Source organism: Dendropsophus ebraccatus, chromosome 4 (genome assembly GCF_027789765.1).
Source record: "Dendropsophus ebraccatus isolate aDenEbr1 chromosome 4, aDenEbr1.pat, whole genome shotgun sequence".
Classification (NCBI taxonomy): domain Eukaryota; kingdom Metazoa; phylum Chordata; class Amphibia; order Anura; family Hylidae; genus Dendropsophus; species Dendropsophus ebraccatus.
In genome coordinates, this window is record NC_091457.1 from 88,072,463 (window position 1) to 88,088,156 (window position 15,694).

General features: G+C 44.0%; 1 protein-coding gene across 3 annotated transcripts in view; it reads left to right on the plus strand.

The window, feature by feature from the left end:
• Positions 1–1,027: 1,027 nt before the first annotated feature.
• The window catches only part of LOC138788392 (ribonuclease P protein subunit p29-like), a 37,597-nt gene continuing 22,930 nt past the window's right edge, over positions 1,028–15,694 (plus strand). Inside the window, exons 1-6 of one of the 3 annotated variants that reach the window (XM_069966213.1) lie at positions 1,028–1,143; positions 6,698–6,750; positions 6,927–7,147; positions 7,235–7,312; positions 7,606–7,667; positions 14,639–14,740. In XM_069966213.1, the coding sequence (XP_069822314.1) occupies positions 1,050–1,143; positions 6,698–6,750; positions 6,927–7,147; positions 7,235–7,312; positions 7,606–7,667; positions 14,639–14,740 (610 nt within the window). In that variant the 5' untranslated portion in view covers positions 1,028–1,049. Of the gene's footprint in view, positions 1,144–1,453; positions 1,468–6,697; positions 6,751–6,926; positions 7,148–7,234; positions 7,313–7,605; positions 7,668–14,638; positions 14,741–15,694 lie in introns of those variants that run through there. The other 2 variants (XM_069966209.1, XM_069966210.1) reach the window with 2 other exon arrangements.

Sequence of the window (15,694 nt, forward strand, 5' to 3'; positions counted from 1 at the left end):
TAGAGATGGTTGTGCGTGAAAATCCCAGTAGATCAGCAGTTTCTGAAATACTGAGACCAGCCCTTCTGGCACCAACAACCATGCCACGTTCAAAGGCACTCAAATCACCTTTCTTCCCCATACTGATGCTCGGTTTGAACTGCAGGAGATTGTCTTGACCATGTCTACATGCCTAAATGCACTGAGTTGCCGTCATGTAATTGGCTGATTAGAAATTAAGTGGTAACGTGCAGTTGGACAGGTGTACCTAATAAAGTGGCCGGTGAGTGTAGGTGCAGCAAATCAAGTATTGATGGGGAAATGCAAACAGGTGTGAGCTGGCCTTTTAAAGAAGCTCTCCATACCCCCACCTGCTGCAGGCTGGCACATACGTATACTCCAGGATCACTAGAAATGAGAGTGCTTTCCTAGAAATGTATTAAAGGCGTAGTTCAGCCAAAATTCTTTTCTTTCAAATCAACTTGTGACCCATTTAAAGGGTTAGTGATGTGTGAAGCATATAACAATACCTGCAAGGTGTTTGCAATCCTGAATTCTTTGCATTCTGTGCCTGTGTCCAGCCATCACCTGCAGGTCACAGGGTCAATGAAGTCAGTGCTGTGTAGCCGACAGTATAATTTATGGCCACTCTATAAAACATGCCGCCCCTTTATGACCACTCTATAAAACATAAACTTATTTGGCCTCATGGCAGAAATCGCCTTGTCCCTATGTAATAACATAATGTACCTATAATACTGCCCTCCTATACACAAGGATACAACTACTATAATACTGCTCCCTATGTACACAAATATCACTGGTACGATAATGCCTGTGTGAATAAGCCCAGACACTAGCCTGAGACACAGGGGGGGGATTTATCAAAGGGTGTAAAATTTAGACTGGTGCAAACTGCCCACAGCCACCAATCACAGCTCAGCTTTCCTTTCAGCACTGCCTAAAGCTTTGCACCAGTCTAAATTTGACACCCTTTGATAAATCTCCCCCACAGTGTCCTGCACTTTTAGCATCTGGACCCAGTGAGGCAGTGGCAGGATCTGGGAAGCATGAGGAGACCTCCTAGGTGTTGGGGGACCACCACATGTCATCTGATGTGGCTGCTCCGCTACTCGCTTGCTCTCTGTAACCGGAAAAATACAGGTAAAGGAGGTCTATAAACCGGTGACACTGATAACCCTACTGCTGTGTGGCAACAGGAGAGTTCACCTCGCACACACCCGTTGCCCCCGGAGTCTTCACTGAGGGGGTTCCCAGTGTACCATCAGCCATGCCAGCCCTGCCATCCTTTCTCAATGATTCCCTTTTCTATGAACTGTTGAGGTTTCCTAATTGCCGCACCAGATTATTAAGAATTCGGTCCCCATGGCAACAGACTGACGTATAATGACAGCGACGCCTTGCATGACGTCACACGAAAGCCGGAAGTGCTAGTTTGGCTGCGCACGTGACTCGCCGAGATGGACCGTGAGTGTCTGCTGTTGACGGTTATGTATATGGTGCGGTGTAAAGCCGGGCAGAGGCGCTGCTCTCACCTGGTGGGCATGCTGGAGTGTATGAAAGCTTGGTTCTATACAGAATATCATGCAACATAGGACTGCCATGTAACTGCCATGATTTAGTTGTCGTCATGCTGAGGCTTGTAGTCGTGCCGCCTCATTAAATAGCTGTGGTTTAGATGGCAGTCATTATGGAGGACATGGCTCTCTGTGTAGACACCACAATAACATGTAGCTATAAAGAGAAGGGGGCAAGAAGCCACAGTTCCTTCTGGGAGTTGTAGTACTCCAGTGCATCGCAAGTGAAGAGTGCATACATGCTTATAAAGGAGATAATAATACAACTGCTGTGTTCCCACTGTGCAGGTCAGGCTGGGAGCTGTAGTTCTGTAACCACTCTCACCATGTTACAGTATATGGAGGAACCCTGGGGCTCAGCCGTATCAGGGAGCTGAGCTGGGATTGGCGGCTGTGGGCAGTGTACACCTGTCTGACAGATGTGGGCAATAATGTATCCAATGTTCCTCAGTTGTGCTTGGTACATAAGTGTGTGTGGTGTATGTCACAGCTTTCTGTCGGCATCCTGCCAAGATCCTAGGGACTTTGGGGCTGAATTGGGGTAACATTACAAAGCAGACCATACTCTGGACACAGGCATAGAATGCAAGGAGGTCAGGACTGCAAACACTACAGGTATTGTTATATGCATCAGACATCACTACACTATGATCACTACCCCTCTATATGGAGCACAAGGTGTAATGGTAGTATGACCATGAATAATATCACCCTTCTGCAGCGTCATCAGCTGCTCAGCTGCGATTGGCTGAGCACAGTTATGCTCAGCCAATCACGGCTGAGCATCTGCTGGCGCTGCAGAAGGCGGCCGGCACTTGGGACGGTCGGAGTGGTTCAGCCATCCGTCCGAAGATGATGTCCTGGCACAAGATGGTGGACATGCGCGACACGGATCAGGTATGTATAATGCACCACACTTCCGGGTACACGTGCGGGGGTGGGGGGACACGGGAAGGGGGCGATTCACAGACATAACATACATTACAAAGTTGTATAACTTTGTAATGTGTGTTATTCTGTGAATAATTGTTTACCGACGCACTACCCCTTTAATGATGATGAGAGCGGGGAAGAGGCATGGGGAGGTTGTGCAAGCCTAATGCACAGACATTCTAGGCCACGCCAGTTTGATACAGGGCTGCAAATGTAAACGTTTTTTTCATGACAATAACTGCATTACCTGCCCCTGGGGGGGGGGGGGGCAGATTGTGGGTACAGAGTCTCTTTAAGATGTCCTTTGTAATATAGAGAAGGCGGAGGAGAAGCCATAAGTAGTGTAGCAGTAACCTCTGTCCTCAACGTGGTGTTTTCTCTCTGGGAAAAGATTGTGTTTTTCTTCAGTGTGCTATGGCTGCAGCAGGATGTGTGTGTGCATGCGCGCACACGCAGTATGGCTGCAGCAGGCTGTGTGTATTCCCCCCAGGATCGTGTAGGACATTAGAAATAAGGTGCCAAGCCAGTTCTACTTTAGTGTTTGTTCACACGTACAGAATCCGCAGCAGGTTTGATGCTGTGTTCAGTTAGTTACATTGATATCTGCACCATCAACTTCACAGCCCTGGTTTCCAGGGAGCAGAACGTTAGTCATCCCAGCCAACGCCTTCATTCCCTGTTTTCTGCTTAGTTCAGATAACTGTTTACTGCGGCAGCTGCTGAGGCAAGATGTCTAAATTTCTCTTAAAGCAACTCCGTTTGGCAGGTGATGCAGTTATTGTCCTAAAAAACTAATTTTAAACTTGCAGTCCCATGCCCAAAGGGAGTATCTGTGTCCTAACTTTGCACCACCCCTCCGTCCCTCTTCCCCACCCTCTTCATCATTAGGAATGCCACTGGAACATTTTCTCCATGCTGAACATTGCACAGGTAGCCTAACGATCCAGCCCATGTGCGGGGCTGACACAGGTGGGGAATAGAAGGCAATCTGCCTGGAGCATTACCAATAATGAAGAGGGTGGGGAGGAGGGACAGAGAGGTTGTGCCAGCCTTATGCATACACAATCTAGGCCACCCCCATTGGGCACAGCGGTGCAAGCTTAACCCCTTAAGGTCAAAGACAATTTTCGTTTTTGCGCTTTTGCTTTTTCCACTTTGTTTAACCCCTTAGCGACCCATGACGTATCTGATACGTCATGGTGCCGCTCGGGGTGTTCAGAGCGGGGTCCCGCCGGGACCGCGCTCTGAACGGCGCTGATCCCGGCTGACACGTGCAGCCGGGCAGTGCCTCTATTAGCCTCTATTAGCCTAATTAAGCCTCTAAGTGCAGCTGTCAAACCTGACAGCTGCACTTAGAGGCACTGCGCCGCACGTCCCTGGTGTCTAGTGGGACGGATCTCCCCCCCGCGATGCGATCGCGGGGGGGAGATCTGTTCTTCTGCCCGTGCCGGGCCTCAGCGTCGGAATGACGCTGATCCCGGCTCGGCAATAGATTGCTATGGCCTGCAGCAGGCCATAGTAATCTATGACCGATCTAATCGATCTTTGCTGTGTATATACACAGCATTGATCTCTATGAGAGATCAGTGCTGTCTATATACAAGTCCCCCAGGGGGACTTCTAGTTACAGTAAAAAAAAAAGTAAAAAAGTGTTTTTATTAATAAAAAATCCCCTCCCCTAATAAAAGTCCAAATCACCCCCCTTTTCCCATTTTATAAATATAAATAAATAAATAAATAAACATATTTAGTATCGCCGCGCGCGTAATCGCCCGAACTATTAATTAATCACATTCCTGATCTCGCACGGTAAACTGCATCAGCGCAAAAAAATTCCAAAGTGCAAAATTGCGCATTTTTGGTCGCATCAAATCCAGAAAAAATGTAATAAAAAACGATCAAAAAGTCGTATATGCGCAATCAAGGTACCGATAGAAAGAACACATCATGGCGCAAAAACTGACTCCTCACACAGCCCCATAGACCAAAGGATAAAAGCGCTATAAGCCTGGGAATGGAGCGATTTTAAGGAACGTATATTTGTTAACAATGGTTTGAATTTTTTACAGGCCATCCGATACAATATAAGTTATACATGTTATATATCATAGTAATCGTAACGACTTGAGGAACATGCATAACAAGTCAGTTTTACCATAGGACGGACGGCGTAAATGCAAAACTCCCCGAAATCAAAACAAATTCGTTTTTTTTTTTTTCAATTTGACAGCGCAAATGATTTTTTTCCGGTTTCGCAGCATATGTTATGGAAAAATAATGCCTGTCATTGCAAAGTACAATTGGTTTCGCAAAAAATAAGCGCTCATATACGTCTCTAGGTGAAAAAATGCAAGCGCTATGGACTTTTAAACTTAAAATGGAATAAGCAAAAGCGCAAAAACGAAAATAGGCTTTGACCTTAAGGGGTTAAAGTCCATAGCACTTGCATTTTTTCACCAAGAGACCTAAATGAGCCATATTTTTTGCGCCACCAATTGTACTTTGCAATGACAGACATTATTTTTTCATAAAATATGCTGCGAAACTGGAAAAAAATTATTTGCGCTGTCAAATTGAAAAAAAGGAATTTATTTTCATTTCAGGGAGTTTCGTGTTTATGCCATTCACCCTATGGTAAAACTGGCATGTTATCTATGTTCCTCACATGAGTATGATTACAACAATATGTAACTTACATAACATTTATAATATTTGGCGGCTTTTAAAAAATTTAAACCTTTAAAAAAAAACGAAATGTGTTTAAAATTGCTCTATTCCCATTGTTATAGCTAGAGATGAGCGAACCTGGTTCGGGTCGATCCGAACCCAAACGTTCGGTATTTGATTAGCTGGGGCTGCTGAACTTGGATAAAGCTCCAAGGTTGTCTGGAAAACATGGATACAGCCAATGACTATATCCATGTTTTCCACATAGCCTTAGGGCTTTATCCAAGTTCAGCAGCCACTGCTAATCAAATGCAGAAAGTTCTGGTTTGGATCCACTCGAGCTTGCTCGAGGTTCGCTCAACTCTAGTTATAATGCTTTTATTTTTTGGTCTATGAGGCAGTGTGAGGTGTCATTTTTTGCGCCATGATCTGTACTTTATCGGTATCTTGTTTTCGTATATGCGATTTGATCACTTTTTATAAAAAAAATTTCTGGATTTGATGCAACCAAAAATGCGCATTTTTGCACTGTGGAATTTTTTGGCGCTAACGCCGTTTACTGTGCGAGATCAGAAATGTGATCATTTAATAGTTTAGGTGATTACGCACACGGCAATAGCAAACATGTTTGTTTATATTTATAAAATGGGGGGAAAAGGGGTTGAATTGGACTTTTATTAGGGGAGGGGATTTTTTATTAATAAAGTTTTTACTTTTTTTTTTTTACTTTAACTAGAAGTCCCCATGGGATCTCTTAGAGATCAATGCTGTGTATATACAGTACACAGCAATGATCCATGAGATCAGTGATATATTGCTCTGGCCTGCTGCAGACCAGAGCAATATATTGCCGAGCCGGGATCAGCTTCATTGCGACACAGAGGCCCGGCCAGAAGAACGGAATCCATCCCACTAGACACCAGGGAAGTGCGGAGCAGAGCATCTAAATGCAGCTGTCAGGTTTGACAGCTGCATTTAGATGTTTAATTAGCCGGCGTGGCAACGGGACCCGTGCCGGCTAATAGAGGTGCTCCTCGGCTGCAGATAACAGCCGGGAGCAGCGCCGTTCAGAGCGAGGACCCAGCGGGACCCCTCTCTGAATTCCCCCCACGTCACCATGACGTACCACATACGTCATGGGACGCTAAGGGGTTATAAGTTGTTTTTTTAGGACAATACCTGCATCACCTGCCAAAGGGACCCTAGGACAGATCTTGGATTAAAAGCAGCTATCCGAAGGTACAAGTGGTTGGGGGGGGGGGGGGGTGTCAGATTGTGGGTACAGAGTCACTTGAATTTTGTTGCTGTTTTCACTATTTTCCTGTGTCCCTGAAGATGCACAAGCAAGTCTTCCCATTTTAAAGAAAAATGACATGTAGAAATTGGTGCTTTCTCTTTGCTGTACAGCTAAATACAGGCTAATGTTTTCGGTTATCAGGCATTTCAAATGAATGTTGTTTAGAAATGAACATTGAGTAGAGACAATGGAAATAACTGTACCGTATTCTTCTTCCTTCCAGATATTATCTACAAGAAGTTACCTCAAAAAGAGGCCAGCGAGTTGGGGCTAAAGGTAATATGTCAGACTTATTATCTAATACCTTGATTCATGTTGTGAAATAAAACGAAGGCCAAATTTCATATAATTAAATATTTATAGAGAGAGAGAGCAAGAGAATGTTTGTTTTTTTTATAATGTGTGTTAATAAAATATTCCTAGAATGCAGCAATGACAATTAATCCTCATAGATTCAAAGCACTAAGAAATCGGAAGCGTTCGTCAATGCCTTTCTCAAGCGCAGCATACCCTCCTTTAAGACCTCAAACGCAGAGGAGTTCCTAAGCAGGAAGGCAGTGGTGCTGGAATTTTACCAAAAGAAGAGGAAACGGAAGTCACACAAGGCAAAAGGCTTCACAGCAAAGGAGCGCAGGGAGCTGAAACTGTTCAAGATTAACCCAGATCAACAAAGGTGGAATATCTGTGTGTTGTGTCTTGTGTCTGGATGATGCCATCACAATGCCCAATAACTGCCATCTGCTGCCTTCCTCCCGTACAGGTATCACATGTACCTCCCACTGCATGAACTCTGGAAGCAGTATATCAGAGACCTATGTCATGGACTACGGCCAGACATGTAAGTATAAATCGCAAACGATTGTTTTTGGTTTTTTTTGTCTCTTTTAAATCTAGACCAATGAGCCTGTTTTTATCCGATCAGTTGTTTTGTTCAGACTTTTTTTTTTTTTTTTTTGTGTGTTGCTAGTATGGCGGCTATGGCTTCCAAATAATTTGTCACCCAGCTTTCACCGACTCCTCAATAGCCAGCCTGTCTACTATGTAGTAATTCATTTCTAATTCAGGACTGGTCCCTGTTGTGGCCTGTGTGTTTCCATATTATGATTGTGATTATTACTGTTGCTGTTTTAGGCAACCCCAGATGATCCAAAACAAGATCCTGAAGGCAGATTTGCATGGAGCAATGCTCACAGGTGAGAGCATGGTCCCATCATCAATGTCCTAACCTAATCATGTCAGGGACAGGATTCGGGACTGCACACCTGTCAGTAGGATGGGTTCTCTTGTAGCAACTGGTTCTTCCACCGACAGTCATGTATAAATAGTAGTGATGAATGAGCATGCTCGTCTGAGCTTGGTACTCGATCGAGTATTAGGCTACTCAATGGTACTCGTTACTCGGACGAGTATCTCGCGATGCTCGAGGAAATCTCGATCAGTTTGCTGTAAGTTTGCGCTCTTTTTCGCAGCCAATAAACACGCAGGAGACTCTTTCTTACATCCTGCGATCACGTGGGACCCATACATGTTGATAGCAGCGATTGGTTGGCCCGATCAGATGACCCTGCCATATAAAAAGCGCAGCCGGTAGTGCTCGCTTCAGACGCATGCTGTGAGAGATTAGAGACAGAGCTGCTGCTGGTCAAGGAGAGTGTCAGTGTAGGATTTAGCGTTCCAGTAGGCAGGGAATACTAGCAATACAAACAGCCCTTTTAAGGGCTTCAAATAGTTTTTTAATAGTATTACTACAGACTGCTGGCTGGGACTTGCAGTGCTGCTACCACGATTTTAGCAGCACACTGTGATGATCGGTTTGTGGCAGAAAGGGGACATTAGGTATTGCATGCAGACTTCTAAGAAGTGCTTAGTACTCTTTTGTGGCTGGTGGTCCTGGTGTACTGCACTGTATAGCTGGGATTTGTGTATAGGTCTAGCCACTACCAGATTGTATAGCACAGCCCCCCCAAAACTAGTGGGTACTACATTGTATTGCGGGGATTTGACCTGTGTCTGTCTGTCTGCTGGCATAAAATCATAAAACTAAAGAGGAAAAAGGAAAACAAATCAGACCCTGCTCAAACTAAAGAAACAAATAACAATTCTAGTTGTCGGGCAGCACGTAATTTAGTACGGCAGGACCTCAAGTGATGATCCCTTTGCATGAGACAATTGCCAGATCCTCAAGGAATTAAAACCAGGATGCCAGAGCCACATCACTACAGTCAAAGTCAAATTGAAAATCAAGTAGAAACAAAGAACAAAAAAAAAAGGCAGAGCGCCTCATAGAGTAGTACCTCAGGATAGAAATAATGATCTAACACATGTAAAAAATCATTGCTCACCTTTTGGGGTTGTGGAAACAGAGCCACAACACCCAGCAGCACATGTAATGGTGTCCAACACACCTCCCAGGGATAGGGGTAGCAGCAGTCTTCACAACAGGTCTAAACCGGGCTCCTTATGCAAGGACCCGTGGAGTCAGGTAAAACCAAATGGTGCCAAAAATGACAAAAAATGACCTGGAGATTGCGCTCACCACCAAACAACGTAGTAGAAACCGATGTTCACATAAAACACGATTTATTCAGTCCAACAATAACGCGTTTCAGGGCTATAGCGCCCCTTCGTCAGATTCAGGACAAACATAGTATGCTCATGACACAGACCATACTTAAATACAGCAAGGAATCACAATGATTAGGCTAAAGGAGGGGCGGTCCATTTCCTCCTCCCGGGTAGTTAACCCTATACACATCAGTGCAAAATTTACATAGTGAAGGTGACATATAATGTGTGTTATTCTGTGAATAATTTTTTATCGCCGGACAACCCCTTTAAGGCCCAAATAGGCTTAGTCTTGAAGGGGTTAACTGGCACACATGTTGACTACTGCTGTGCCTGCCCTTGCCTCCACTACTGCTGGGCCTTAACTGGCATCCATGTTGACTACTGCTGGGCCTTAACTGGCACACATGTTGGCTACTGCTGGGCCTGCCCTTGCCTCCATGTTGGCCACTGCTGCACCTGCCCTTGCCTCCATGTTGGCCACTGCTGCACCTGCCCTTGGGTTTGTTTGTTTTTTTTTATTTGTATAGCGCGCACAGATTCCGCAGCGCTTCATCTATCTGTATGTTTTTGGGTGTGGGAGGAAACCGGAGTACCCGGAGGAAACCCATGCAAACACGGAGAGAACATACAAATTCTTTGCAGATGTTGCCTTTAATGGGATTTGAACCCAGCACTGCAAGGCTACAGTGCTAAACACTGAGCCACCATGCTGCCCTTGCCTCCATGTTGGCTACTGCTGATCCTGCTTGACCTCCGTGTTGGTTACTGTTGCTCCTGCCTGGCCTCCATGTTGGCTACTGCTGCTCCCGGGAGTTCTCTGTGTGCTCAATGCCATGCAGGGTCTGGCCTAATTTTAGGGAGGCTCACTTGCTTCCTCACTTTTAATGGTTCTCTGTGTGCTCACTGCCATGCTAGGTCTGGTAGTGGAAGGCTGACTGGTTACCGCTTCTACCTTGTTCACTCTGTCCTCACCGCCATGCTGTGTCAGGCTAAATTTTTGGCTGGTTCATGATATGCTACCACTGTTTTATTGGTTCCCTGTGTTCTCACTGCCATGCTGTGTCAGGCTGAGTTTTTGGGTGGTCCATATGCCTACCTCTGTTTTAATCAGGCTGTTGCACAGAATTGTGCATAATGGTGCCATTAGGCAGCCTCAGAGGCATGCATACATATGCTGCCCCTGCTGTTTCCTGTCCATTTCCGTTGTTTCCATCAATTTCTGAGGTTGACAGGTTTTCACATGACCTTCCCTCTACCAAACTTGAGTCTCCTGCAAAAATGCTTGAGTCTCCCATTGACTTCGATGGGGTTCGTTACTCGAAACGAGCACTCTAGTATCGGGAGATATTCGTCTTGAGTAACGAGCACCCGAGCATTTTAGTACTCGCTCATCACTAATAAATAGATAAGCCATGGCACACCAATTTCAGATGCAAGTAAGAAAGCTTATTTACAGTGTAAGTAGACAAATGTGGACCAGATCGAACTTCTTTTCCTCGACTTAGAGACCAAAGTATCTGAGGAAGTTCCTGGTTAGGACCGAAACGTCATAACTCATATTGGTCTCATGCTTTGTACCTATTGACTTATCCTGGCTGGAGTAAAGTCTACATTTGTTTACTACATACACAGACCAGAAACAGAGTAAACACAAAATAGGTGCACCCACAAATTATCAAAAAAGTATATACATTTAAAAAAAAACCATAAAGAGTGAAATGTACAAAGAAGCAGACATGATTAGCTTACTTCCATACCAGAGAGCTACTATTATACTGTTCCAGGGTCCAAACGAGAAAGTTAATAATTTCCCAATAAATTACTGTTGAAAGTTAATGCAAATCCTAATTTTCCTTCAATAAAGTGCAAATACCTAGAACCAATGATTCATATAATGAAATTTGAAGACATCACAAAAAAATCCTATATATACCAACAAATTGCTAGTGCCCAATGTAAACCAACTATATTAGAATACACACAAATATTAATCACCAATATTATCTTTTATAACCAAAATAATATCCCCAAAGAACAAAGGGAATAAATTAGGTAGCAAAAAACAAAACATCATAAAATATCAGGTGTAGCCTATGGGGTCCTGGGTGATATTTTTATTATGTGATATTCTATGATGTTTTGAGTGAAGCGAGACTGCGCGGAGACAAGCGGCAAAATCAGCGACTAGTTATTCCTTAGCGTGCCCATAAGGGTTGCATGTAAGGAGGTGCAAGATAGTATTTCCTGGTTATGAGACCAGGAATCGCTGTGTTGGCACCAGCCTGAAGACCATATGTTTTGAAAATGCCGCCCCACGTCAGACTGCCAGGCCTAATGCCAAAGAAGCTGCACCTGGCATTATATGGTCAGAGGTGAGTCACTACTGCTGCCATTGATTGGCTGAGTGGGCAGTTCCTACAGGACAACGTTACAAGGACTAAGGCCTCATTCACATGATCCGGAGGAGGATTGCAGCACGGTTACCTTAGCAGTGCGGCCCCCCCCGCCACCCAGCAGCAGAGATGACAGGAGCGCATTGTAATTGGGTGATTGTCCATGCTGTGATCCGCGCTAGGACATTTTTATCATGGTGGGGGTTGCGGCACGGATTGTGTGAATGGCTGCATTTACTTTAATGATTACTTGCGGTGGTGGTGAGTGCTGGGGGGGGGGCTGCCAGGGTTATTGCTAGATCGTCCGGGCAGCCCATAGAGGATAGCAGCAGTCTCCTGCTGCCGCCGCTCCGTTCCTGTGTCGTTTGTTTTTCAACATGCTTGAAAGACATATGACGCAACAATCGGCCAACATGAACGATGCCAGCTGATCGTTGCCTTCTATTCCACGGGGCAGTTATCGGCCTTAAAAGGGTACTCCGGCGCTGATTAAAAAAATAAATAAATAAATCATAAACACAGTTTTTACATTTACCATCCCTCCTGAGTCTGTCTCTGTTTGAATTTCCCGCTGTTTGCAGGTCTGTAAAACTGCTAGATGGCTTACATCTTGTTCAGCCAATCAGAGCTGAGCAACCTAAGTCATCTGACAAAGGGAGGCTGGTTTAACAGGACTTGGACCGGTCTCCCTCTTGATAATGTCGTTGTCACAAAATGGCTGCCACAGAGCAGCCTGTGGTCAACAGTCATTAAGTAAGAATGAGTTTACTTCACTTCCTGGTGGGGGATTGAGGGGGGAAAAGACTGGGAAGGGGGACAGATAGGTGATTGAAGCATATTACACAGTTTTATAACTTTGTAATGTGTTTCAATTACTGGGAAAAAGCTTTTTGCTAGAGTACCCCTTTAAGGCTGTGTTCACAACATGACATTTATTTTTCTGTTCCGCAGTTGCTGTAAAAGAGCAGCTTTTTTGTCATGATTCCATTACATTCGTAGCATTAAGGCATTATTTTACCATGATTGTGCGATTTGTGTCAAAAATGCATCATTAACCCTTAGACGACCCAGGGCGTATAGTTACGCCATGGAAGTCTGTCCCCAGACGACCTAGGGCGTAACTATACGTCCTGGGTGTTTCTCCGGCTATGAAGCATGCTCCGGAGCTGAGCGTGCTTTATAGCAGGTGGGGGCCGGCTGCAGTCAGCAGCCGGGACCTCACCGGTAATGACACGCTGCAGCGATTGCGCTGCCGCGTGTCTAACTCCTTAAACGCGACCGTGGCATTTAAGTGTAAGTGACAGGGAGAGTCCCCTGTCACTTCCCGATCGGGACCCCCAGGGGTCCCGATCGTTAAAACGGACCGCGGGAGGTCTCTCACCTTCCTCTGTGCGGTCCGATCGGCGATCTGCTGCACTAAGCCTGCACAGGCAGGCTCAATGAGCAGATCGCCGATAACACTGATCAATGCTATGCCTATAGCATAGCAATGATCAGTGTGTGTAATCACACTAGTGTATGTAAAAGTCCCCCAAAGGGACTTCAAATGTGTAAAAAAAAAATTAAATTCACTAACACACTACCCCAAAACCCCTCCCCCAATAATTGTAATCACCCCCCTTTCCCATTATATAAATAAAACATATAAAAATAAATAAACAAATAAACATATAATATACTGTAGCGTGCGTAATTGTCCAATCTATTAAAATATAACAAGCGTCATTGAACGGTAAATGGCGTACACGAAAAGAGGGAAAAAAGTGCGCGGATTACCGTTTTAATGTTACATTATATATTTAAAAAAAATGAATAAAAAGTGATCAAAACGTCTGATCTTCACAAATATGGTAATAATAACTAGAGATCATGCCGGAACAAATGACGCCCCATAGATGAAAAAATAAAACAGCTATAAGCGTCACAATAGGGCTATTTTATTTATAATTAATTGCCAAAAAAAGGATTTCATTTAAAAAATATATATAACATTAGAGAATCTGTGTAAACCTGCATATGGTTGTGTTCGGACTGACCTATAGAATAATGGTATCATGTCGCTTTTACCATATAGTGCATTACGTAGAAACAGGAACCCCCCAAACGTTACCATATTGCATTCTTTTTTACGATTTCACCTATTTATATCTTTATAAATAATATATTTGGGGTTCCATCATACATGTTATGGTAAAATGAAAGACTCCATTACACAGTACAACTATTCCTGTAAAAAACAAGCCATTACATGGCTTGCAGATAGAAATCTGAAAGTGCTAGAGCTCTTAGAAGGGGAGGAGGGAAAAACAAAAGCGCAAAGAACAAAATTTGCACGGTCCACTGGGTCATTTTGGGCCTGGGCCTGAAAGGGTTAAAGCAAAGTAAACTCCATGTGTGAACACAGCCTAACAGCAGCAGGTATGTCAGTGGTGAGCAATACATTGTCAGAAGAAGGGGGTTTCATAATGGAACTGTTGTCACTTGTTTTAGGAAATGGTTACTTCATATTCTAGGTTACCAGCGCTACTGTTGACTGTAATGTGGAACAACATTCATAGATATTATGAATCATTCTGAGGAAGTTTGTATGCAACCTATGGTTTATTGAAAATGCATCAGTATGGGTAAGGTATGTAGATGGCAGGAACTACTAAGGCAGTCCTTCAGCTTTATAAAGAATATACTATCATTCCAGCATTATCTTTAGATGAGACATGGAGACTTTCACTTAGGTCATCTTGCTGCCAATCTATCCATACAGCGCCCAGCAACTTCCATGCGTGGGCTCAATTCAGATTATTAGGACCCATGCACAAAACTTACTGGGCACCATATTGGTATACGGAAGGACCCAGCATTCTAAGAACAGTGAAGATATTGCAATCATAGGTCATTATACAGTATACATAGTCTTCACACTAATGGTTTTGCAGATAATTGTTTTACATTCATGTTTTAGTTTTATTCATGCTTTTCTCCTTTTCTTTATGCTAAAGGGCTTCTGCCCAACATGTCCCTTTTATATAAGACCTTTCCTAGGCTTACCTTCACCAGCCCAGCAGACTGTACCCTATCATGTGTTATACTGTTTGATGGTAGTTTAGCACTACATTTAGCATTATGTATGGTAGGGAGTTGCATAGCTGTAGTTTGCTTTTGGCCCACACTTTATTTTGTTTTTTGTTTGTTTTTTCTGTCCACAGTACACAAGTCAAAATGTCCATCATATGTGGGACTTACAGGAATCCTCTTACAAGAATCAAAGCACGTTTTTAAAATAATTACTAAAGAGGATAAATTGAAAGGTAAGAATAATATAGTGAAAAAATCACAAGAGTCTATTAGATGCTCAACCCCAAAGCCATAGACGGGAAGCTTCATCTCTGATCAGAGCTGTGTAACTTATACGTGGACCCACCTTAGTATGGAACATGCTTGCTATTGTCAATTATTTTTTTTTCTGTATGTATCGTGAAGAACTTCTGCGCAATGTTGACACCCCCCCCCCCTTAACTAAGCATGCCTAAAATGTTGTTGTCTATAGTTGTATGCCCTCTTCCCCCGCCCCCCCCCCCCCCCCCCCCCCCCGCCCCCAATTTAAAGCAACTCTGTACCCACAATCTGTCAGATACCGTCAGATAGCACGTTTTCTCCATGCTGAACATTTGCACAGGTGTATTAACGATCCAGCCCATGTGCCGGGCTAAACAGGTGGGGAATAGGAGGCAATCTGCCTGGAGCATTCCTAATGACGAAGAGGGCGGGGAGGAGAGACAGAGAGGTTGTGCCAGCCTAATGCATAATCAATCTAGGCCACTCCCGTAGGGCACGGGGCTGACAGTTTAAAAGTTGTTTTTTTTAGAACAACAACTGCATCACCTGCCAAACTGACCGCAGGACTTGGATTAAAAGCAGCTATCCGAAGGTACAAGTGGTTTCGGGGGGGCTGATTGTGGGTAGAGTCACTTTAATGGGATTTTACACTTATGTCATAGAAATCCTTTGGAAGCTAAAATAGATGTGTACACTGGAACCCCCACATTCCACTGAAATCTTAAAAACGAGGAAATAAGAAATGATACATTTTGGAAAGTTGCAGAATTTTTAAATGGGTGATGGTGAAGCTTTATTTACATAGAAAAGGAAAACCCCTTTTAATGGCAAATTCTAATTAAGCACAATGTTTTAAAGGGATTATCCACCTAAGAGCTAAGAGCTTGGTGTTACCAAGTTCCCCTAAGTGAGCCATCTCCTGTATT